Source organism: Saimiri boliviensis, chromosome 19 (assembly GCF_048565385.1).
Source record: "Saimiri boliviensis isolate mSaiBol1 chromosome 19, mSaiBol1.pri, whole genome shotgun sequence".
NCBI classification, from domain to species: domain Eukaryota; kingdom Metazoa; phylum Chordata; class Mammalia; order Primates; family Cebidae; genus Saimiri; species Saimiri boliviensis.
Window position 1 is genome coordinate 21,141,500 of NC_133467.1, and position 25,489 is coordinate 21,166,988.

At 35.0% G+C, this 25,489-nt stretch overlaps 1 protein-coding gene across 8 annotated transcripts in view; it reads right to left on the bottom strand.

The window, feature by feature from the left end:
* The window catches only part of SUCO (SUN domain containing ossification factor), a 76,009-nt gene that overhangs the window by 47,304 nt on the left and 3,216 nt on the right, over nt 1-25,489 (bottom strand). For 4 of the 8 annotated variants that reach the window (XR_012515149.1, XM_010336117.3, XM_039460067.2 and 1 more), the window contains exons 2-6: nt 10,561-10,675; nt 8,386-8,496; nt 5,385-5,539; nt 3,978-4,115; nt 3,605-3,758 (exon numbers count right to left, since the gene is read on the bottom strand). Coding sequence is in view for 6 of the 8 variants with exons in the window: in XM_010336117.3 (XP_010334419.3) it covers nt 3,605-3,758; nt 3,978-4,115; nt 5,385-5,539; nt 8,386-8,496; nt 10,561-10,675 (673 nt within the window). In the remaining 2 variants the exon portion in view is untranslated. The remainder of the gene's footprint in view (nt 1-3,604; nt 3,759-3,977; nt 4,116-5,384; nt 5,540-8,385; nt 8,497-10,560; nt 10,676-25,489) is intronic. The other 4 variants (XM_010336124.3, XM_003925359.4, XM_010336122.3 and 1 more) reach the window with 1 other exon arrangement.

A 25,489-nucleotide genomic window follows, 5' to 3' on the forward strand; every position in this document is an offset into this window, starting at 1 on the left:
TCCAGTGTACTCATGATCCTACTTTTTGTACCCACTGTTGTGTTAATGACTCAGAAGTTTCCCTGCATTGCTCTGAATCCAACTCTAGCTGCCAAGATACAATGTCACAGTGAGGTAAATAGGATTCCATGTGTAAGCAAGGAGATATGTATGGTGGTTTCTCCAGGATTAGAATATACAGGGGAAAACAAACAAAGAATAAAGATCATACCCCACAGGGTCTCTGTCTGTGTCCCAATTCAACTCATTTTTCTTTGTGGCCATGAATGGGAAGAAGTTACACCCAATAACCACTCCTGACTCTCCAGATAGTCATCTGTTTTTTAATTCTAAATAGTTAAAAGTCAACATCTGCTCTTTTAGGCGTAGCTTTCCCTTGTGTATCAAAACTCGAAACTGAGGTGAATGTATGTTAGCCACTCTTGCCCCTTCAGGGATCACAGTCATAAGACCCAAATAACACCAGAAGTAAATGAGCAATAGGCTTAATTCTAGCAGGAATCAGGGCAGCATTACCCTGGGGTCACTTTGCTTATCACAAATGAACCTTAAACAACTTGACTAAAACGGTAGGACCCTTAGTCACCAACACAGGACATGCACTAAAGAGAACTGAAGAGTCTCTAGACTCTTTGGCAGATGTATTTCTCAAAAACAGACTAGCAGTGGACTGTTTACTAGCTGAACAAGGTAGAGTATGTGCAGTTATTAATAATACCTGCTGCACACATATTAACAACTCCAGACAAGTTGAGATTAACATCCAAAAAAAACCTGTCAGTAAACTACCATTACAGATATAACCAGAGCACGTACTGCAACTATATTTGGTCAACTACCAAAAGTGCCTTCACAAGTCTCAATTGGTTTTTACATACCTCTTCTAGGACCTTTGAATGCTGTCTTGTTACTAATTTTTGGTCCTTGCTTGTTTAACCTCTTAGTAAAGTTTGTCTTAGATTACAAAAGTTCCAGGTAAAGACAATGTTAGCACAAAGCTTCTAACTCATCCTGTCTCTGGGCCCCTATTAGGTATACAGATTTTCACTTCTCCGGTGCTAGACACCTAGTAAACTCAGCAGGAAGCAGTTACAGATGGATCTCTGCCCTTGTATAGCCTTCTTAAGATTAAGAAGGAATATCTAATCTCTGAGGGAGGAAAGAAGTAGGGAGGTGGGATTCAATTCTGGAGGCAGGTCTTGGATATTAGATCAAATTGAAGGCTAGCTAAACCAGGTCGCAGACAGAAGCATATTTCCATAAGCCAATTCCACCAATATGCTATGTCTGTTTACCACTGCCACAGCAACATGTGGAGGTTGCCACCTCTTTCCATGGCAACACCTGAAAGTTACCACCGCTTCCCATAACAATAACCTGACAACCTGGAATTTACCACCTTTTTCCTAGAAATTTCTGCATAAACCAACCTTAATTTGCATATAATTAAAAGCATGTATAAGCATGACGACAGAACTGACTATGAGTTGCTATTCTGGGCACAATGCCTATGGGGTAGCCCTACTTTGTAAAGAGCAGTAACTCTGCTGCTGCTGCTATACACTGCCACTTCAATTAAAGTTGCTGTTTAACGCCACTGGCTCGTCCTTGAATTCTTTGCTGGGTGAAGCCAAGAACCCTTCTGAGCTAAGCCCTAATTTTGGGGCTTGCCTGTCTGGCATCAGATAATTGAGAAAATAAACAAGAAACATACACTTATAAAAATTTATCTAAGGCCGGGCGCGGTGGCTCAAGCCTCTAATCACAGCACTTTGGGAGGCCGAGGCAGGTGGATCACGAGGTCAAGAGATCGAGACCAACGTGGTCAACATGGTGAAACCCCGTATCTACTAAAAATACAAAAAATTAGCTGGGCATGGTGGCACGTGCCTGTAATCCCAGCTACTCAGGAGGCTGAGGCAGGAGAATTGCCTGAACCCAGGAGGCGGAGGTTGCAGTGAGCCGAGATCATGCCATTGCACTCCAGCATGGGTAACAAGAGCGAAACTCCGTCTTAAAAAAAAAAAAAAAAAAAAAAAAATTATCTAGCTGAGATACTAACAACATAAAGCTCAAATATAAAAACTGCAACAAAAAGAACATACATTTACCCTTTGAGGCCCAGCCAAAGAAATCACTATATCTTCCTGGCAACAAATAAGAGAATACAATAATAATCACTTTGTAATACATTGTCTATAAACAATACAACAAAACCATTCTCTATATAAGCTTGACAAACAGGGTCTCACAGATCCTTGAAATAAAGGCTGACACAAGGATCCACCTGTACCAGAAAGCAAATTCTCTCCCACTCAGATGGGGCAGAGTTATTCTGAAGTGAATACTACACAAAACTATTGGCTATTACTCATAATGTGCTCATTATCTGCCATGATTTTTCTGGGATACTATTTAGAAAGTAATTAATACAGTTAATTAAATTCTACTCTTTTGCCTATTAGCATAGACTCACAAACAGTTTAAGTCTCTTAGGTAATAAAGAAGTTTCAGTCTGCTAAGTTAAGGAGAACAAGCAAATCTAGGACAAAGCTAACTACCATGCTTGAATTTTATATTTGACACTATTATAAATACCTTCAAAGGAAATGTGTTTTAATGTTTTATCTAATTTTATTCATGGATGTGATATTTGACAATTTAACTTTAACATATGCATGATTTTGTATCATTGAGAAAAGTAGTTCCTTTAATATGTTAGACTATGAAATGCTGAGCTCCTATATTTACAAGAAGCATCATCAGAAGATTTGATCCCATGATAGTGAAAGTCTCCAGAATGAAGTTTAGTCTAACTGAAGATTCACTGAAAATATGTGAAAAAGAAAGCAGAGAACAAAAGACCCTCAAATTAAAAAGGAACAAATATGGATGTGGTAGTCAGCACACTGAACTACTCTTGGACTTTATTTATTTTTGTTTTTGTTAAGTTTATGGAATATACTTCATCTCTGTAACTTAGTTATTGCTTACCTAAGGAAAGTGTAAATTGCTGTGTTGATACTACTTCAAGAAATTCTACACTACATGAAGCCAAGGTACTACTCAGAAGGAGAAAAGAAACTAAAATTGTTCCACTCTGATAAGCCCTGTCTTAATTATAAGAATCGCACCTCTAAAATATAAGGTGGTCTGGTTGTATTTTGCACACAAATAATGAAAGGCAAAATGTTCCATTAAAATAATTCTGATTGAAGAACCTAAGTTTAACCTTGTATTATTAACTTATATTCTGAAGATAATTAGATGTAATTAGTCATACCTTCTTCTAGATAGCTTTATATGAAGCTGATTAAATAAGGACTTTATGTATCTAATATCAAACAGCTGATGGTGACACAAAATCATTTAATAATATATAACCAAAGAGAGTTCACACTCGAAAGGACTTTAGGTAATAAACACTATATTGGAAATAGAATCACTTGGTGTAAGGGAGCACAGTTCATGTCAGTTACACGCTATTGTCTACTTAATCTTCCTGATTTCATGACAAATACAGTTAGCAAATTGCTACAAGCTTAGCTAATAACAAAAATGCATTACATAAAGAAGTAGGAGACAGTGCAAGTTATATACCTACCTCATTTTTTAAATTATCTGAAGTATTCAATCCAGATTTTGGATCACCACCCTCCTGTTCACTTGCTGAAACTTTTGATTCAAATTCTGATTTTGTTATCTTTCCTTTGCCATGTGAAGATGACACATTTTCTATATGCTGGCCAACAAGGCTGCTTAAAACCAAAAGATATAGTAAATAAATAGATTTTACTAGATAACAAATTCTATACAATCTAAATTCTTATAACACATGTACAAAGTAAACCAAGGAAGAAACACAGAGAGATCAGCTTTCTCTCAATCAAAGTGGAATTTAACATACACCCAAGTCCATTGAAACAAAACACTGCTGTTACTGTAGAATCATAAGAGACAAAGCTGCTGGTACCCACCTGTCAGGTGGATTGACAAAGGAAGGTTGTTTAATTGGAGCATTTGCATCAAGGGCCTCACCAGCATCACAATCAGTTTCAGGTTGCTCGGTTTCACTTGGTTTGGCTATAGCAATAGTACCAGATTTTTCTATTTCACTAAAAAAAGAAACAGGAAATATAATCTGGTAATTAAATGAATATGAGGTAATATAAATTAAAAATACTATTAGTGATTTCCAAAATATAATGTAAACCAAAGAAAGAAAATTTTATATCATGTAAAGTCAATTGCTGACTTGATCTGTTATTGTCCTCAGCTTCTAAATAACTACTTACCAAATATTAAAATATTAGAGGTTAATATTTGGTCTCATAAAAAATAAGATTTTTAAATTTATATCTGCTACTATATTAATTCTACCAACACTAAAGTTGTTACTCCTGACATCCATCAAAAATCATTATCTCAAGACATTTCACTAAACTTTTAAGGTGTTCTTAGATTTCATTTTTAAAATATAAACCTTAATATTTTTCCCTGCTTCACCTCCATTTCATTAACCAGTTATGTTTAACATAATGGAAGAATAGAAGTCACTGTTCAGACATATAGTATCTAGCCTTAAATTCTTTCAGAATCATTTAAATTTAAAAGTTGAAATACTATCATTATTTCTCAACATGCCTTCTGTTCCCTGGCCCTTATTGAGACAAGCTCCTAAAGGGTAACCATAACATCTTGTACAACTCCTTCAACGCAGGCCCTTACATTCTTGAGAAGCAAGGGTGATATTAACTGACACATTTATCCTATGTACCAGTTATTCTTCTAGATACTTTATTTATATTACCTCATTTGATAAAGGAAATGCTTAATGTAGTACTAAGAGAAGGACATTCTGTTTTATTCTTTTGACTATTGCAGGAAGGTACTAGGAGAAGTACATAATAAATTTTCTAAATTAAGGATAACTTAAAACCTAAATACTCTGAATATTTATTATCAAGTTTGAAAAAGGTAGCTATTCACACAAAGACATAAACATAAATGAAATGGCAGTGATACTTTACGGAAATGAGTAACGTGACATTGAAGTTTTTGATAATTGTAGGGAAGATAATTCAAATAAGCACTATGTTTTCTAAGTAAAACCTTACTTAGACTATATAGAGATTTCACATGTGGGATCTATCAACTTCACTGAGTTAGTTAACTAAATAAATAAACTTGTTATAAAATCATTATATTCAAAACACACAAAAGCATGCACACACATACAAACAAAATACAAGCATTGTAATTTAGGTCTGCTATATAGCCTAAACTTCAAACTTGAATATCAAGCTACTGTATCTTTTAAAGAAATATTTCTATCGCTAAGGAGATTCTTCTTGTGTTTGTTTTTGTTTTTTGTAATGACTTACTCAAGCTTTGAGATTGGAGTGATTTCTGAGGTAGATGAGCTGGAAATATTTTCAACAGTTTCACTGTCCACAACTACACTGGAAGAATCTTCATGCAAATCAATTGTAGGGAGTGTCTCCACCACAGGTGGACTTAACTTTCTTGACTCCGAATTCTGTTTAAACAAAGTCAGCTAAATTAAATGTTGAGATTAATACATTATCTCTTCAGCAGAATAGGTATTTATGGAAAATATTTCTGAAAATTGACAATATAAAAAATGTTCACTAAAAAAGTACTTTTATAAAAATCTTTCTTCCAATATTACCACCCTAAGGAATATATTTCATATGAAAATACAGGCCCTACGCACTTTTCATGGCATTTCATAAACTATTCAAAGAACTTTCTCCCTTCCTATTTCCTACTTTGTAACAGGACCTACAAAGATTTCTCTCTTCTCTAATTAATGCATGCTACTAGCAACAAAGAAACCCTACAAAACAGTACAACATACAGTTCTTGACCCTGAGCAGTTTAGTTTATCAATAAACAACAACATAAGATATGTTCAAGTAACACCATGAAGCAATATATGATTCTTGCTGCTCCTTCAGTCTTGAATGCCCTGGGCCTTTAAGTCTCCAAAACAATGTGAAACCTACCTCACACCTGTTCATATTTGAAAACTTCTATCAGCACCTTCTCCTCCAAGACCAACCCTAAACAGAATTAACTACTCCCTTTCCTCTATGCCTCCACTGTTCTCTGTACAGTTTTATCACTGCATCTGTAACACCTCAATTGCCATTATTCGTGTCTCCCTCTCTTCTTCAACTATACTATAAATTCCCCAGGTAAGAACTATGTCCTCTTGATCTTCATATTCCGTGTCTAGCACAGTACCCACCACACAGTAGGCATTTAAATGCTCAATAAATGAATACCAAGTGAGACGTACTCATGCTCAGCTCAAGAAAAAAGAAACTAAGGACTATTATGAATTAGAAGAGCTAGGTCTGGGCTGGGTACGGTGGCTCCTATCTCTAATTCCAGCACTTCAGGAGGCCAAGGCAGGCAGATTATGAAGTCAGGAGTTTGAGACCAGCCTGGCCAACATAAGGAAACTGTGTCTCTATTAATAATACAAAAATTAGCTGGGCATGGCGGCACGCACCTGCAGTTTCAGCTACTTGGAAGGTTGAGGCAGGAGAATTGCCTGAAGCAGGAAAGTGGAGGTTGTAGTGCGCTGAGGTCACTCCACTACACTCCGGCCTGGGCAACAAAGTGAGACTCCATTTAAAAAAAAAAAAGAAGAAGAAGAAGAAGAGGTAGGCCTTAAAGAAAAGGAGGGCCAGTACAACAGCAGAAAAAAACCCCCAAGGCATGAAGTCCAGGGAATATAAAGTAGATCACTTGGGGAATTATTTACACTGAGAAATTAAAAGAAAATACAAATAGTCGCCTGTATATTTATGATGGAGGACTTGAGAAAAGTACTACTCTCTTATTATCAAGCACTATATTACTATATTAACATGTATTCAAAATTTAAAAATTAATGAGATACTTTACATGCTTTTTTTCCCCTGAGATGGAGACTTGCTCTGCCGCACGGGCTAAAGTGCAGTGGTGTGATCTCAGCTCACTGCAACCGCCACTTCCCAGGTTCAAGCGATTCTCCTGCTTCAGCCTCCAGAGTAGCTGGGACTACAGGCACTCACCACCATGCCTGGCTAGTTTTGTATTTTTGGTAAAGACAAGGTTTCACCATGTTGGCCAGCATGGTCTTGATCTCCTGACCTCATGATCCACCTGCCTCAGCCTCCCAAAGTGCTGAGATTACAGATGTGAGCCACTGCGCCTGACCTACATACTATTTTTTAATTAAGTCTTCAAAATACGATGTGTATTTTGCACTTACAGTAAATTTCAATTTGGATTAGCCATATTTGTTCAAGTGCTTAATGGCTACATGTGGATAGAGGCTACTGTAATGAACAATTTAGTATATAAGATATGTTAATCACTCAGAAGTATTTGAACACAACTATATCATAATAAAAGTTTTATGAATAATGGTAGGACTGTTCAGGATAGTCACACAATTGTAAGGGTTACAGGTATCACTTTTCTCTTATTCCTATTCATAAACCCTTGACAAATGTCTTCCAGAATCCAATAAAATGAAACTTAACTATATCGCTTTAGGTAACTCAGTAAGTTATAAAATAGCCCTGGCTCTTGCAAAAAGTGCAAGGTTAAAAATTAAAAAATGAAAAAAAAAATCAACTAAGGTTGTATTTTTTAAAAAAGAAAGAATTCTCCCTCATTCTGAGTTGAAATTGGTATTTTTTTCTAATATTTGATATTTCCATTTTTCCTTAGTCCTCTGCCTCAAGATCAAATATTCCCAATTCCTTCACTCATTACTGATATTAAATGGTTTCCAGATACCTCAGCATTCTGATCAGTTTATGGTATATATATATCCTAGTTTTTAGTATTTTTCAAAATTCCAGTGCACAAAATAAAACAATAGTTAGAATGTAACATGAGAGAAAGGAAAAAAACCTATTTTAACCAATTATCTATTCATACCCACAATAAGTGGAAATCTTGGTACCAAAATACCTGTGTTCTACATAAAAATATTTCTTTTCGTCCCAAGTGATTCAGGTCAGAAAAAAATTTCCTAACATCCCAAAATCTGAAGAGACAAGATACACCATAATAACCCAAAACAGAACCTAAGAAGAAATGCAGATTTATACTCAAACGTTTACTACCAAGAGACTAGTCACATTTATTATTATATCTGTGATTTTACATTTTCTCAAAAGTAGTACTATTAACAGGTAAGTAATCTTAAGTCCAGTTACAGAGTACTTCAAAGTGAAAAAACTAACAAAGTAGTTCAAAGTGAAAAAATGAACAATACACAATATGGTGACCAGAGGTTTTCAATCTTGAGGTAGTTTGAAAGGGCATATTATTTAAAATCAAAGCAATATAGCTTACTTGTACATCCATAATAGAGTCATCTTTTGATTTATATTCTTCCGGAGAAATAGGTAAATTTGAACCTGATTTTCCCAATAATTCAGCAGTAATAGGTCCCTCTCTTTCATCCTATATAGCAACAACAACAAAAAAGATTACCTGATAAAATCATTTCACAAAACAGTTATAAAGCAATATGAAGACCATTTCTTTACATACTTTAAAACCAAAAAGCTAACTTGTGTACATTTGCCTCTAATTAATTTCACTTGTTTTCAGGATTATTGTCTATTTCCTTGAATCCCCTCCTTGCCACAACATTTAATATGTGCAATACATCAGTTCAAGAACTTTGTTTGATTTTTTAATAAACATTTTAGTCTTACCATCTAGCACTGTGTTAAGCACCTAGTAAAATTTCAGTAAGTATTTGACAAATGAAGGTACATAAAGCTCTTTCTTTCATCTTTTTTGACATACATTCAAGTTAGAATTTCTAATACTTTCATGCTTTCTAGAATGTAACTTTCATAAAAGTTCAAATTCAATCTTTGTTTCCCTAAGCTTATCTAGCTCATTCTAGGTATCTAAATGTCTGCAGAAAGAATATACTTCCCCCTTAATGCTTTGCTTAAATTCATTATTATGATATTTGTTTTCAAAATGCTTCATCAAAAAAGGGATTAAATCAAAATCTTATAGACTGTGGGTGAAAATATAAAATTATAGTGTTTTTGGAGATACGTGTCAAGTCTTCAAAATTTTAAATGCTCCATCCCAGAAATACATTCAACATAACTTAAATTTAGATAATCCACTCTAAATATGCCAAAACACCCCTCAAGTATGTAACTGTAAATACGTGTTGATACACACACGTGCACATTAAGGCAGGGAACAAAATGCGTAAGTGTGTCGATAAAGAAACAATTGATAAATAATAATATGTCTATATAACAAAATTAAAGTGCAGCTGTTCAGAATATATCAATATGAAAAGGTGATATATGAGATATCACTGGAGGAGAAGGGGGTGTCAATTTATAATATATTTATATGACATTTTCATGGAAATAAAAATATTAATATGTGAGCACATATAAAGGTGTATTTATACCCACAGAACAAGCTCCAAACATTGTCACAAGAAAGAGCAAACTGTTATTCCTTTGGGAAGAGGAATGAGACATAAATAATGAATATTTTCTATTCAACATAAATTACTTCAGTGATTTTAAATAAATACATTGATTTAATACATGGTTAAATACATGATTTAATCTTTTTGATGAAGCATTTTGAAAGCAAATGTCATAAAAATGAATTTTAAATAAATACACTTAAGTTCAAGGCAAAAGCCAAATCAAGTCAATACTCACCATTTATCATTTAAAATGGTAAAATAATACATATTTTAAGGTCATGAGGTTTTTTGGAGTCTTTATATTTATTGCACCTAATTATATAAAACAAACCACAAAGCCACTGACTGCAGATTCTCCCTGGAATACTCATTTCTAATAGTTTTTAATTTGTAAGATTGGGGTTTCTTTAAAAACTATAAGTATTATAGATATTAAAAACAAATCACTTGTTTTCAGCTCTCTGTTTTTGTTTTTTTGTTTTTTTGTTTTTTTTTTTTTTTTTTTTTTGAGACAGAGTTTTGCTCTTGTTACCCAGGCTGGAGTGCAATGGCGCGATCTCGGCTCACCGCAACCTCCGCCTCCTGGGTTCAGGCAATTCTCCTGCCTCAGCCTCCTGAGTAGCTGGGATTACAGGCATGTGCCACCATGCCCAGCTAATTTTTTTGTATTTTTAGTAGAGACGGGGTTTCACCATGTTGACCAGGATGGTCTCGATCTCTTGACCTCGTGATCCACCCGCCTCCGCCTCCCAAAGTGCTGGGATTACAGGCTTGAGCCACCGCGCCCGGCGTTTTCAGCTCTCTGAACATGCACTACCCTATACTATAGGACTAAAGATTTTAGAAAATTCCAAATACGAGCAACAAGAATAAACATATAAATGTCTCTGAGCCATCATAATTTAAGAATTACTCGAGTAATAGCAAAGAAAAATACAAATCTCTACCAAAAAGTATGGCATAGTATTTTTGAAATTACTTTTATTCTGAATGTTTGCACACATTCTCAGAAAGCTGTCACACAAATTATAATGTTAACTTTAAGGCACCTTTTTCTGGAATTGTACATCTTCGTTTTGTAGTGCACAGTTGTCATCTTGAGAGTAATATGATGAAGCTGAAGCTGAAGAACTCTCTTTACAACATACACGCCAGCTGGGAAGCCTATAAAACACCCACCACCACCACCACCAACAAACAAAAAAAGAAAAAGAAAGAAGAAAAGTTGTTAAGTCAACATATTTCTATATGGTCTAGAATTTGAGGCAATAAACAGTTCCTATCCTAATACCTTTTAACAATTTAATGATGAAAATCAATACGCAGAAGAAAAACAAACATGATTATCAGCATTCTAAGACAGACATTATGAATTCCATAAAAGTACAACAGGAAAGTCTTCACCAGAAGTAGTGTCTGATAATTATCACAGAAGGAACAGAGAAAGCTGTCAAACAGCTAACCTCCTCAGAAAGTACCAGCTATTATAAATTCTAACAAATATTTAAGATCAGATAATCCTAACGTTACCTTGACTGTTTAAAAGCATAGAACCTTCCAAACTATTTTTGCATAGAGAACCTAACAGTGATGTCAAAAATTAACAGAAATAGCACACACATAAATGAATACTAGTGGTTAATAGTATTTATGAAATAACATGCAAAACTTATCAAGAAAATAATAAAAAAACAAAGTCTCTAGGAACATATCAAAGGAGAAATAAACCACAGTTATTACACAGCAGAGCTTAGCTCTGACATTCAAAACTGATTCAATATAATAAAATCTACTGATTTGCTAAGCAAAAATATCAAGGAAATATATCTTATGATTATATTCATAGCCAGTGAAAAACAGCTGATAAATGTATACATCCATCAATGTTTTAAGAATCAGTAACAAAACGAAATAACTATATATTTAACATGGAAAATACGTATGATAAATAAAACTAAAAGTCAATATTATACTTAGAAAACTTAAAAGTAAAACTACAAACATCTGAAATAAGAATGTCCATTATCATTAGTATTACAAAACATGAGGATAAAAGAGGCATAAAAATGGAAAAGAAGACAGTAAAATTATCTGTAGTTCCAAATAATGAGCTTATCTGTATTAATTGCAGATGAGTTTATATAATTGGAAAATTCAAAAGAATCACCTATTAAAAGAAATCTTAGATATAAAAATTATATTCCCAAGTATAAAATTAAGAAGGAAATCAACAGACTCTCTCAAACCGTAACAAGTACCCTTTTACAACAGAAACAAAGAAGTACCCAGACAGAAATTTGGCAAGAAATCTTCTATTAAGTAGAACTGTATGAAATTGCCAATATTTGACAATCCTTTTACTTGGAAAAAATGTCAATTTCACAATTCGGAATAATATACAAGGGTAGTTTGAAGAACACATACTGAGGTGGTAAAAAGGGAGACTTTTTATACAAAAAGTTAAGTCAAAAATAGTCAAGAATATTCTAATATGAGAGGACTAGGTTTATATGAAACTACAGTAATTACAGCAATATGGTACTGAGATAAGAGAGGCAAAGGAAATCCCTAGGGTGACTAGAAAGGGAAATCCCAGGAAGATAGCTGTAAACAAGGAATAGAGGGCAACCAGTCTAGGTTAGTTTATCAGAAGCATCCAAATAATACTAGAGGAAATAAAATGCCTACCTAGATTTAAAAGACTTTGGGGATTTTATCTCTTCTTAAACCTACTGCTTTCATTTTAGAAATTGTACTTCTATATTTTTTTCCTTCAAGGAACATTTTCAACTTCAATGTATGGTGACAAGTTTTTATTGTTGTGACAACCTATAATCTTTAATACTTCTGTGCAGCCTGCCATTTTAAAGGTGTATATTACAATTATGTATTTCAAAAAATAATGGTTAATACTTAAGTGTTAGGGTAAAAGAGAAATCAATTCTTTCTTACCAAAGAACAGGAGAGAAACTCAGGAAGATTTTTCTAGATATAGCAATTGAAAAGCCAAGGAGGACTTCATTAAGAAAGCAGAAAACATTATTTCATTGCCAAGGGAGATTTCATTAAGGAAGAAAGCATTCTTTAATGTGAAAGTGACTGAAAAAAAAAAACCTTCTTAAAATGATAACCAATGGCTTGGAATGACAGGTTTTATATCTGCCTAGCACAGAATTACTGAACCAGACATCTTTAACAACTGTTTTCATCATACTATCAAATAAATCTAGCAAAATAATGCAATAATGAATTCCAGGGAGACACATTAATGTGCAATAAAGAATAAGCTAATATACAAATGAGCCAAGCCTAAAAATTGCAGAGAAGGAGTCTGCAATTATTAGGCTTGGCTAATAAAACTAAACTGGAGTCTGTCACTTTCAAATGAGTTGTTTTTCTCTGAGTTTTAATGAAGTAACTTCACAGGCATGTAACATTACCCAGGAAGTACCAATTATTATGCTAGGAAACATCAGGGGTAATTTTCAACTCATTTAAAAATTTGAGTAAGTAAATATAGTTTTAAGAAAATATGAAAGAAACAAAGTAGCCCTTTTAATTAACACAGAAACCAAACAAGATGGAAAACATTATGTTACTAAGACAGTGATTTATTATCTATGAGTAAAAAGAAGAAAGAATTACAAATATGTATGCACCTAACAATGGAGAATATATACTACAACCACCAGCAAAGCTACTGGTGGAAAGAGAATAACCAAAATTTATGGTGGCCTATTATAAATTACCTCACAAAATAAAAGATTAAGTGGACAAAATGATATTTATATTCCATGTAAGAAATAAGCTCAATCAAAGATACATAATTTTATACCAAATACAAATTAAAACATTCTTCTCAAGGACATATGGAATATTTCCCAAACACTGATCATAAACTAAAGCCTCAAAAGCAGCTTCATATTCCAAAAACTCAAGATCTAATAACCATGCTGCAACAAAATCTGAAACAGAAAGACAGCTAACAATATCCCAAGCTGGAAGCAAGAAATACATAGCAAAATAATCCTTAGGTTAAAGAGGAAACCACATTATGAAATAATCAGCAGAAGACTACCAATCAAAATTGGTGGTATGTAAATAGACAACAGCAGGAAAACTATGCTTCTAAATACATTAACACAAACACATTAACACATATGCTGAAAGCAAAAGAACTCAAAAAGATAAAAGACAGTATAAATGCAAAGAAACAACGAAGGATATATGGACAGACATTGCCAAAATAAAGAACAAAAAACAGCAAAGAAAGTTAAGAAAAGCAAAAGTTGGTTCTTTGAAGAAAGTATTAGACAAACTTCTGGCAAAATCAATCAAGGGAATATAGTGATGGAAATTAACAAAATATGGAATAAAAAAATAACCACAGAGAAAACAGATTTTTTAAATTATAAAATATTATAAACTATGTATGCCAGTATATTTGAAAACAGGAGAAATAGATAAATTTCTTAAAAAACAGCAAAACTGGCACAAGGAATGGAAAAAACTGAAATAGACTGATGACAAATGAATGGATCTATCGACTTCTCACACACGGGAGAAAATCCAAGCTCAGTTTCTAAATTTTTTATTTGGAAATAATTTCAAATTTCAAAAGTAGGCAGCATAGCACACACACACACAAAATCTACAAATGCCTCAGCTGTATCAACCCATTATTAATATTTTACTTAATTTGTTCCATTATTTGTCATTTGCTCATGCTCACTCATCCTCCCTCTTTCTCTCTATTCCCTCTCTCCCAGTAATTTACCTCTAAAATACTTTGATATCTATTTCCACAGAATAGGAATATTCTCTTGCATAACTACAATATAGCTATCAACTTCAGTAAATGTTACATTGACACAAAAATTTACTGTCCACATTGCCATTTTGTCAATCCAATAATGTCTTCTATAGAATTCCTCCTTTTTCCAGTACAGAATTAAATCTATGATCATGTCCTGCATTTGTTATGTCTAGTCAGCATTCTTTAACTTGGAACAGCTCTGGAGCTTTACTTTATGCAGCACTAACATTTTTGAAGGCTAAGTCCCTTTTCTTTCTAAATAGTATGGTCCTTATGCGAGATTTGTCTGACGAATTATGATGACCAGATTCAGATTAGGTATTCTCAGTCAGAATCCTTCATTGTGTTTTTCTCAGGATATTATGGTGATGTTGCAACTTTCTCAGGATATTGTATCGAGAAGCATACAATATCCATCTGTTTCGACAGTTACAATTCCACTTTTAGGTACTTCTGAAGAGCAATGAAAACTATGTCCACAAAAAGCCTTGTACAAGAATACCCCTAGTCGTTTTTACTACTAGTAGCCAAAACCTGGAAGCAGCCCAGATAACTACCAACAGAAGAATAAACAAACTATAGTATATTCATATAATGTACTACTATGTAGCAATAAAAAGGAAAGAATGACAAAGGAAACAAAATGGATAAATCTCAAACATTACATTGAGTAAAAGAAGTCAAACACATGAGTAAATACTGTATAATTCCATTTAGATGATGTTCCAGAATTGGCAAAACTAATCCATGGTGACAGAAATCAGATCACTAATTGCCTCTGGGGGATTCACCAGAAAGGAACATGAAAGAACTTTCTGGGGTGGTGAAAATATTCTCTATCTTGATGGGGTACACACATGTGTCAAAACTGATACAACTATACAGCTAAGATCTGTGCATTTTGCTGTAATTTTTTTTTTGAGACAGGGTCTTGCTGTCACCCAGGCTGGGGTGCAACAGTGCAATCTCAGCTCCCTGTGGCCTCCCCCTTCCCGGGCTCAAATGATCCTTCCACCTCAGCCTCCAGAGTAGCTAGGACTAAAGGCAAGCACCAAAATGCCTGGCTGATTTTTATATTTTTTGGAAGAGATGGGATTTTGCCCAGGCTAGTCTTGAACTCCTGGGGTCAAGTGATCCACCTGCCTCAGCCACCCAAAGTGGGATTACAGGTGTCAGCCATTGTGCCTGGCCTATATAGGTTTTATAACATGTTCAAGATCCTATAACTAATAAGTGGGAACCTGGGGTTAAAACTTGGATCTTTTTTACTTTGAAGCCTGGGCCTCTTAGCCACTACACCACATGGCCTTCATATTTACCACTTGTCGCCACTATGAATATCATGAAGTAACTAAACAGAACTCCTCCTTTGTGATAGTTGTTTTCTTTTTGTATTATACTGTAAATAGCTTTGACTATCACCAATTCTTGAGTGAATGTATCAGTATTATCTTCTTACCTTTCTTTTCACTTATCTGTTGGCTAGAAAATATTAAACATGAAATGTAGCAATACGGAAAAATCCCACACTTTGGAGAGAAAGATCTAAGTTTGCAAGGTGGGCAAGTTACTTCACTTCTGAGCTTCAGTTTCCTTATTTGTAAAAATTAGATTAATACTTTCATCCAAGAGTATGAACAATAAGAGAAGCCCAGTTCGAGACCAGCCTGGGCAACAAGGCAAAACCCTGTCTTGACAAAACATACAAAAATTAGCCAGGGATGGTGGCACACACCTCTGATCCCAACTACTCAGGAGGTTGAGGTGGAAGGTGAATCACCAGAGCCTGGGAAGGTCAAGGCTGCAGTGAGCTGTAATCATGCTGCTGTACTCCAGCCTGGGGAACAGAGTGAGAACCTGCCTCAAGAAAGAAAAAGAAGTGAAGCCAGCCAGCCTGTATGCCTCAACTCAATATCAACACCATAAAATGGGCTTATTAGGAGGAACTGAAATAAATGTATATGCTATGCTGAGCATGGCATACAATATGCACTGAAATGTCAGTTATTATCAGCCACTACCTTTTCTATCTACTTTCATCTATAAAATTTCACAGTAGTTTATACTTACAATCTCAACTTCTTCACCTTCTATGTAAGTCCTCAGCCTGCTGCAATCCAGTTTCTGCCCTTTGTACCATTGAGACTAGTATGGTATGGCAGAAGTTAACTTTTTTTGACTTCCTTGCTCCATGTGGTACCTCTGACTGCTGTTTTCACTTGAAACCCTCTCCTCCTTGACTTGTCAAATTACACACTTCTGCTTCTCATCTCTCGCTGACTCCAGCTTCTGAGCCTCCTTTGATATGCTGCTTCTGTTCACTATTTATATTCTGATGCTCCCAGGGTCTGATTCTGAATCTCTGCCTTTATATTCTACATGGGAGACTTACCTACTCTCATGGTTTTTAGTTGATGGTTACCAAAACTTTTATCTTCAGCCCTTATCTTTTCCTAACTAGTCCATTCCTTAAAACCTTCTATGATACCCTACATTAATGGTGAGGATAAATAAAGCTCATTTAAAAGTTGCATCTCTCTTCCTTCATACTCCAAGACATCTCAACAATGACTAAATGCAAAATTGAATACATTAGCTTCCTTTTCCAAATCTCTTCTTCCCATATCCTTGATCCCATCATTTGGTATTGCTATCTACCCAGTCCTCAAACTAGAAACCTGAAAAACATCTGTGACTACTCCTTTGCCTTCACCCTCCCTTGACCATCTCCAGTTTATTTTACTCTAAATTTCTTTAAATCATTTCTCAATCCCCATTCTGACTGCCTTAACTCAAGCCCTTATCTCTTACCTAGAGCAACCTCCTAACAGACCTCCCTAATTCCTAACTTGCTACTTCTGCGAATCAATCCTTCACACCTCTGCCAAATATCTAACAGTAGATTATCACATTACCATTCCCCTGCTTAAGACCTTTTATAGACTCCATTAACTACATGACAAAACTCAAGCTTCTCTCCACATGCTATTTAAAAATCTCTAAAATTCTACTAAGTCTTCAGCTTCATATTTCCTGCCACTCTCCCTGCTTTTCACTCTATGCTTCAGTGACACAGAACTACCTGTAGTAGTTCCTTAACACAGACCATGCCTGTCTCATGTCTTTGGCGCATGCTATTCCCTCTTTCAAGAATGTTCTATACCTGCTCCCACTCCTATCTAAAACCTAACTAAATACCTATACAGTAATTCTTCTCTCTTGGGACAATAAACAAGTAAGGGTCTAAATTATTTTCCTGATTTCTACAATCGGGTTGGTAGGTGGCCCCTCTCTAAATTCCCACAACCCTTTGGTTATCTCTACCAGAGCACATACACACTGAACTAAAATTAACTGTTTATTTTCTGTTTTGCACAGACAAAGCAACTCCAAGGCAGAGAATATACTGCCCTATTGCCAGTACAATGATCTCCTACTTTGACTATGAATTGGAAAAGCTTTTGATAAGAGCTTTAAAAAGGAGAATCAGAAAAGACTTTGTGATAAAAGAAAGAACTGAACTATGTAATAAAGAATTGCTCCTTGAACATAAATTCAAAACGAATCCCTTGTACAGAAATACAGTGCCAGCTACTCAATTAGCAAAGTAGGGCAAAAGTTAACAGCGAAAATTGTGGTTTTTTGAGTATTACTTCCCTGATACCTGAAAAAATTTACAGAAATCCTATCAGTATTGAGAAACTTGTGGAAAATGGGTGAATAATATGGAAGCCATTTTGGTCAAACACTGGTTGTAAAACAAGACCAAGAGATCACCAGGCCTCTAGTGCCTTGGCTTAAGCAACCTACTTTCTTTCCATCACAATGTTTTATTAAAAGACAGATATTCTTCTAAACCACGTATCAGCCTGGAGCTCTTTTAAGGTTGCTTCTCTTCTGCTTGATCTATCTGCTAATAGGTACAAGCACACTGGACCTCTTTCTCCTTGCAGTTTTTACTCTATTTGGCTGCTTCAACAGTCCATAGTCAAATCACATGCAATCGTACAGCTTAGCTGATGAAAGTTTTATGATCCTGTGCCTGTTTTCTAATTAAACCTTTGCATTTCAGTGGTTCTGACTTTTAATCTTCACTCTGATGTAGGATTGGGTCTTGGATTCTCTTAGCTTAATATTCCACATATTAAATTCTCTTAGAAAACTGGTTCACTAAATTAGCCTATAATTTCATTGATCCAACATGGAGAAGCACTTACTAAACAATGTGATATGTTCTGTTTTTATATCTAAACCTACCATTAGAAATTCAGCCAATACAACTTGTCCTCTAAGATGCTGGAAATAATCATACACTATACTTGATAATATATTTTCAGAAATTAAGTACAGTGTACTTAGCCTCCAAAACACAAGTAACAATATTTTTGTTACCTTAATTTTCAATTAGAAACTACAAAAATAGTCCCCAAATAAATTACTACCAGGCCAACAGATCAACTATGCTAAAACAGAAAATCTCCATTTAGAAAAGTGGAAAATAAAGCTGCAGTAGATATGGGTCAGACTGCAGGCATTTAAAAATTATCAATGTTTAAAGTTTGATCCTTCAAGGAGCGTTTGAAAGATATTTCAATGGGGACTGACATAATCAAAGTTGCGCATAAGAGAAATGCAGTGGCACTGTGCAGAATGGGTTGCAGCACACAAGTATCAAGCTACTCTGCATGTTAACTTTTTTTTTAAGTACTCTTCTACCTCTCCTGGCTGCCAAACAAATGTGTGAAATTCATGCTACCAGCTCTCCAAATATCTTCTATTCTCCACTCCTAAAAGCTATCAATCACTTCCCTCATTTGAAGACAAGGCCCTTTTCTCGGTTTTCAAGCTCTCCAACCTTATCTAAGAAATTTTATATCATTGACCATTCAAATGATTTCCTTAAATCTCTCGCCATCTATCCTTTCCAGTTTCCTCCTGCTTTTCAGAGCTTTACAATGCTTGGCACCTTTCTTTATTCTAATTACCTACAGTTCAATATTCTGTTTCAAAAATCCAATGTTCTCTTTCAAAAATGATTCCCTCTATGACAGCAGTCTCCAACCTTTTTGGCACCAGGGACCAGTTTTGCGGAAGACAATTTTGCAATGGATGGGGTGGGAGTGCATTAGATTCTCATAAGGAGCCCATAATCTAGATCCCTCACGAGAGCAGTTCACAATAGGGTTCGTGATTGTCTGAGAATCTGATACTACTGATCTGACAGGAGGTGGAGCTAAGGCAGTAATGCTCACTCACCTGCTGTTCACCTCCTGTTGTGCAGCCCAGGTCCTAACAGACCACAGACCGGTCTGCAGCCCAGGGGCTGGGGACCTCTTCTGTATGAGAACAACTCCAGGCCAAATTTTATCTGCATTCAAATCTTCATTTTTAACTGCCTATAAAATGTCTCCACTTGGATATTCCATTCACCTCCAACTAACAGCTCCTTCCCTTTCCAAGCCCTTTGCCAACTCTTTCGCTTCTTTTTAACCACCACCAATTCTTCTAGTTGCCCAAGTCAAAACAAGCAAGCAAACAAACAAAAAACGCTTAACATTTCTTTTCTCATTGAACTTTATTTCACAGATTCATAGTAGGCCCTAGAATGTATTCTCTTGGTAACAGTGTGCTTCAAAAAAGCAGCTACTTTGTTTTGTCCACCAGAATCCTGTACAAGATACAGCACATAGAAGCCTAACTAAATATCACTTTGTATTAAGATAGATGGCAGAAAGGGATGTTGAACAAAGTTTTGTTAGAAGCAAACCAAAATCCAGTTCTTTAGAGTCCTAGCCTAATGCTGCTATCTGCTGTACTGCACTGCCAGCTTGCCAACCTTTCACAAAACCAAATCATTTACCTTCTCAAACACCTCTATTTAATGTACCCTCTTCTTAATTTCTACTGCCAAGATTAAGTCCTTCTTATGACAAGCCTCAATTACTCCAAGAGCTTTTTAGTCCAGGCATCCCTTGGTATCCAGAAGGGGTTGCATCCAGGATGCCAAAGACACCAAAATCCAAGAATGCTCAAGTCTCTTACATAAAATGGAATTTGCATATCACCTATGCATATCCTCCCATATAACTATCTAGAGATGACTTAAAATATCTATGCATGTCCTCTCATATAAACATTGAGGTGATTTAAAAACTTAATACATGTAAATGCTATGTAAATGTTGTTATACTACATTGTTTTTATTTGTATTTTTATTGCTGTATTGATATTTTTTTTGTTTTTAAAATATATTTTCAACCTGAGATTGGTTGACTCTGTGGATGTGGAAAGCCAATTGTATTCATCCCTCTAAGTCTCTTTCCTCTAAAATATATCTAGCACAATGACGTCAAAATTATGCTCTCACAACACCACTTCCCTTGCTGAATCTTCTTATCTAATTCTTTGGATTGGCTTGCAAAATCTATCATAATCCCTGAACTCTTATCTCTTTCTCCCCAGGCTTTTCTGTTTACTACCACTCCCACCCATATTAACTAGAGTATCTCTTTTATTGACTCTCTTTCTCCTTAACAATTCAGTGCCATCTACCCACTGCATGCAGGCAGACAGACGTACACATGCACAGATAAAGAAATAGCTATTATTCATATTATCAACACCAGTACATCTTGTTTCAGCTCATGAAGCTGTTTACACAGAAGCAGACTTTATAAACCATACATTTCCCTTAAACCCAAGTCAAGCCTTCCTTCAGAACTCTAGCCCTCATTTTTTCCTCTTAAGCACTTACTCTGTAATTCACTTTTCTGTGTTGTTTACTAACAACACAGAAACAATTAAAATCAACAATTAAAATCAGACACCTTAAAATGTTAGACATACAAAAAACCCCTGAATTTATCTAATACAGTAATACAGACTTGAATGCATAAAAAAGTATCACAAATTTACTGACAAAATCTCCAAGGTAAGAAGCCTAGGTATGTGTACTTCTTTTAAAAGTTTCATGAACAATTGCAATTTCCATTCCTTCCTAGGCCAATCCAGGCACCCACATTTTCAGATGAAAAATAACTGACACTTTGCCAGTTAAAATTATTAACTAGAAAAAGTGAAGAAACTTGTCCAAGACCATCTATCAGTCAACTGGCAGCACAGCATACTGGTTAAGAGAACACAGGCTCAGAACATGGCCTTCTTAGTTTCTGGCTCTGTTGCTTACTGGCTGTGAGAACTTGGGCAAGCTGGTTAACTTCTTTGTGTCCCCTTTCTTCATCTTTAAAATGAAGTGTCTGTCTTAAAACAGCTATACAGAGAATAAAATGATTTAGCTTATATTTCACTGAATAGTCTTTAGTACTTATAAGAGAAATATGCACTCAATAAATGTTCATATTAATAATGTAAAGAAAGGACTACAACCAAGCTTTGACGTAGTTTTATGCCTTTCGCACTATACCACCATCTGTATTGCAACAAGTAGCCTATATACAGAGCTCAAGTCTCACAATTTTTCTGTATCCTTCACCACACCAAATACATTGTGGATAATCAAATAATATTTTAAGTGGATTTATAAATTCCCATTTTTAACTCTGAAACAGTCCATCTTATTTCTACACAACAAATTATCAAAGTATCTAGAGTCAATGAATAGCTTACATAGTAGTGCTTACTATTGTTCTTAGCCTTTATATGTTTTTCCCCAGTAGATTACAAACACTAAATAATAATACAAAATTAGCTTAGTACCTATGAACCATATTAATGTTATAGAATACTTTCTAATAAAGCTAGGTGTCACTTTTATGTAAAAATAATTTTAACTAGTAATTCATTATAAAAATAAAGTCTTAAAAAAAGCTTGTGTTTATTAAACAAATTCATCCCAAAGGATTAATATTCTTATACTGCAAACATTTAAGAGCAATTTCCTATTTCCTTATGACATGCACAATTTTACTATTGAAATTACTCTAAAATATGGTCTTGAAAAACAAAACAGGTAACATACAACTGGCACTAAAGTATAATCTGAAACATATAGATAAGTTTCAAGTACAGAGATTTTATTTCTTTCTAGTTATGTATAAACTACTAAAGTATCACGTATATATAGGTGTATTTGAAGATGGCTTGAGAATAATAAAGCGGTCACATTTTTTCTAAGTTCCCCTTACATTCTAAGCATGACAATATTAATTATACATATTGATTCATTTCTCCATTCAAATTATTAGAAAACTGAAAGAATAATGTACAAGTTCATGAACAAATGAAAAATGAAATAACCCATATTCAAAAGTAAGAGTTGATACCTTTTATTTTTTTCCATTGCCTGTCAACCCTACCACCTGCTTCCATTCCAGTATTTCCTCAAATGCTTAATAACATAAAGGAACAACATGAAACACATTATTTGCTGACTTTTATTGGACACAAGTGTTCAAATGTTATACAAACATGTCACACACCATCTTTCACAGACCTTTTCCTACTAAGGCAAGCTGGCTTCATCTAACGTGTCTGAAGGGATCTGATACTTTATGATCCAACACCTCTTATCAATAGCAGGTGCTTTCTTTGGAATATACATCCCAGAGCAAAGATACCTGTTTTTACCTTAGTCTTTCACATTAAGTTTCACTAAAAAAAAAAAAAAAAATCATTTTTTAAAATGTCATCTTTCATTGGTTTATTCAAGGAAAGAGAAAAAGGCATTAAATGATTTGGAGAAGTGGGGTATTTTATTTTATTTATTTCAAATATTATTCAGAAGAGAAATAGATTCAGAACCTTTAAAGTTAAGAGACAGAAGCAAAAACAAGCAAAAAAATTTCTCCAGATTTTTTGGGGAATTTTCAATATGCTTTATCAATATGTTTCCAGTATGTTCTATTCATCACCTCAAAAAACAAAAGACAGTTTGTATATTCTAGTTTTTAAATTTTTTCTGCTCATTTACGCATATTAATAGAACAGCAATTATAAGAGAAAAGGCAAAAGGGTACAGAAATATAATCACAAACCAGGAAATAAACCTCTTTAATTGATAAAAACTGGGCTGACATACACAGAAAAATTACTACTAAGGTCAAAAAGGCCAACATCTTGATTTAGGTATCAACTTTCTCCTAGTGGGACCATGATTTAGGACCCCCTACCTCCAAAGTGTGTCCCCTACATTCCACTTTATCCTCCATAGCTATCTAGTTAAAAGATCCACGTGACCTCATGCTCCTTTCTCCTGTTTAAACTTCTTCACTTGCTCATCCTCTGCCAGGTGGTTAGAATCCAAATTCATCTGCATGATAATCAAATTCCTTCAAAACCTAGCTCTAGGCCTCCTTTCCCTTATCTCCACACCAACACTCATGCTCTAGATAATTCAATGAGAGTGTTCTCTCTGCCTATAACAAAATTCTCTCATCGTGAACTATCCATCTTGCAGACCATTTTATGGATGAGAGCTGAGGTTCACAGAAGTAACTTGTTCAAAGGCATATAATTAATGACAGAACCATAAGCAGGCTATGAATTCTTCCTTTGCTGTTCCTAAAAATCTCTGTAAGTACCTGTTATATTATATTTGTCAAATATATGAGAATTGCTTAAATGTCAAACTCTTCTCGAAAGTCTAAATATGAGCTTCTCCAAGATGATCTTTTGGGGTGAAGGAAGAATAGATTTGATTAGTTTAAAAAAATAAGTTTTACAAAGATTAATGTAAGGATTCATACTTGGTCTAATGGTCACACATCAAGAACAGCAAAAACTACTGGCAGAAACCCAGGGAAGGAGTGGAAGTCCCACAAACAATGGGTTTGTTTTACTCAACAGCACACCATGATTCACTGTGGTTGATGTTTGCCCAGTTAGGTAGACTTAGGAATTAGGTTTTTAACTAAACTGACCCTCACAACATCGGGAAGCAGCTTTTTAAAAACTTTCTGCAAAGAATTTAATCATGCAAGCACTGCCAACAAGAAAATGACAGGGCTGACTCCTAAGTAATTGAAGCTATTCCTCTTCTATACTACGACGTAAAATAATCTAGTAGGTCAATCACAGAGCTCTCACTAAAAATTGTTATTTTAATGAGCAAAAGGTGCTGTTAACAGAAATTATTTTTTCCCATTTTTCTTAAAATATCTAACTTGCATTAATTTATTACATATACTAATATACTATTACCATATTGGCACATGTATATAACTTATAAACAATTAAGGTGCATGCACAAGGTTTTACTAATTAGGGGACACACTCAGAATGTCCACTAAATACATTTTTTTTTTCCTCTTTAGGGTGATGCAGCTTTCCCAGTTCGCCCAGGACTGAGGGAGTATGGTATAGGGTACAGGCTGTATAATGCTCTCCCCTCAACAAAGATGTCTGCATCCTAATCCCTAAATATGTTACCTTATATGGTAAAAGAGACTTGGCAGACGTGATTAAATTAAGGATTATGAGACAGGAAGATTATCCTGGAATGTCTGGGTGGACCCAAGGTAATCACAATAGTCCTTATAAAAGGAAGAGGCAGGAGGACAAGTCATTAGTAGACATGAGGACTGAAGAAAAAGGTTGGAGTGGTGATGTAAGGAAGGGGCCAGAGAATACAGGCAGCCTCTAGAAAAAGATTCTCCCCTCAGGGCCTCCAGAAAGAACCAGCCTAACTGACATCTTAACTTTATTTAGCCCTGTGAGACATATCTTGGACTTCTCATCCACAGAATTGTCAGGTAATAAATGTGTGTTGCTTTAAGCCACTAAATTTGTGGCAATGTTACCGCAGGCATGGGAAACTAATGCAGGGAATTCCTAGGTTATACAACTTCCAGTGTTAAAACCAAGACAAGCTGGTGAACCTCTCTCTTGGATTTTCAGCGCTCATAAAAACATCTGGCATAGTAGGTATGAGAAAAAAATTGGTTAAATAATATTATGATGAAATATTTACATAATACATTGTTATTGTGTTACAAAGATCTGTCATTTGTATTACTTCATCCTCCTAACAACTTTGTGAGGTTTGAATGGATCAATCTGCCCATTCCGAGGATATAACATCTCAGGTTCAAAGAAGTTATATAGTATGTTCAAAGAACACATATCTAGTAAATGATGGAGCCACATATACAAAATACAGGCCTTCTGACCTACAAAGGACTATGGTAGTCAGGAGCCTGCACTGC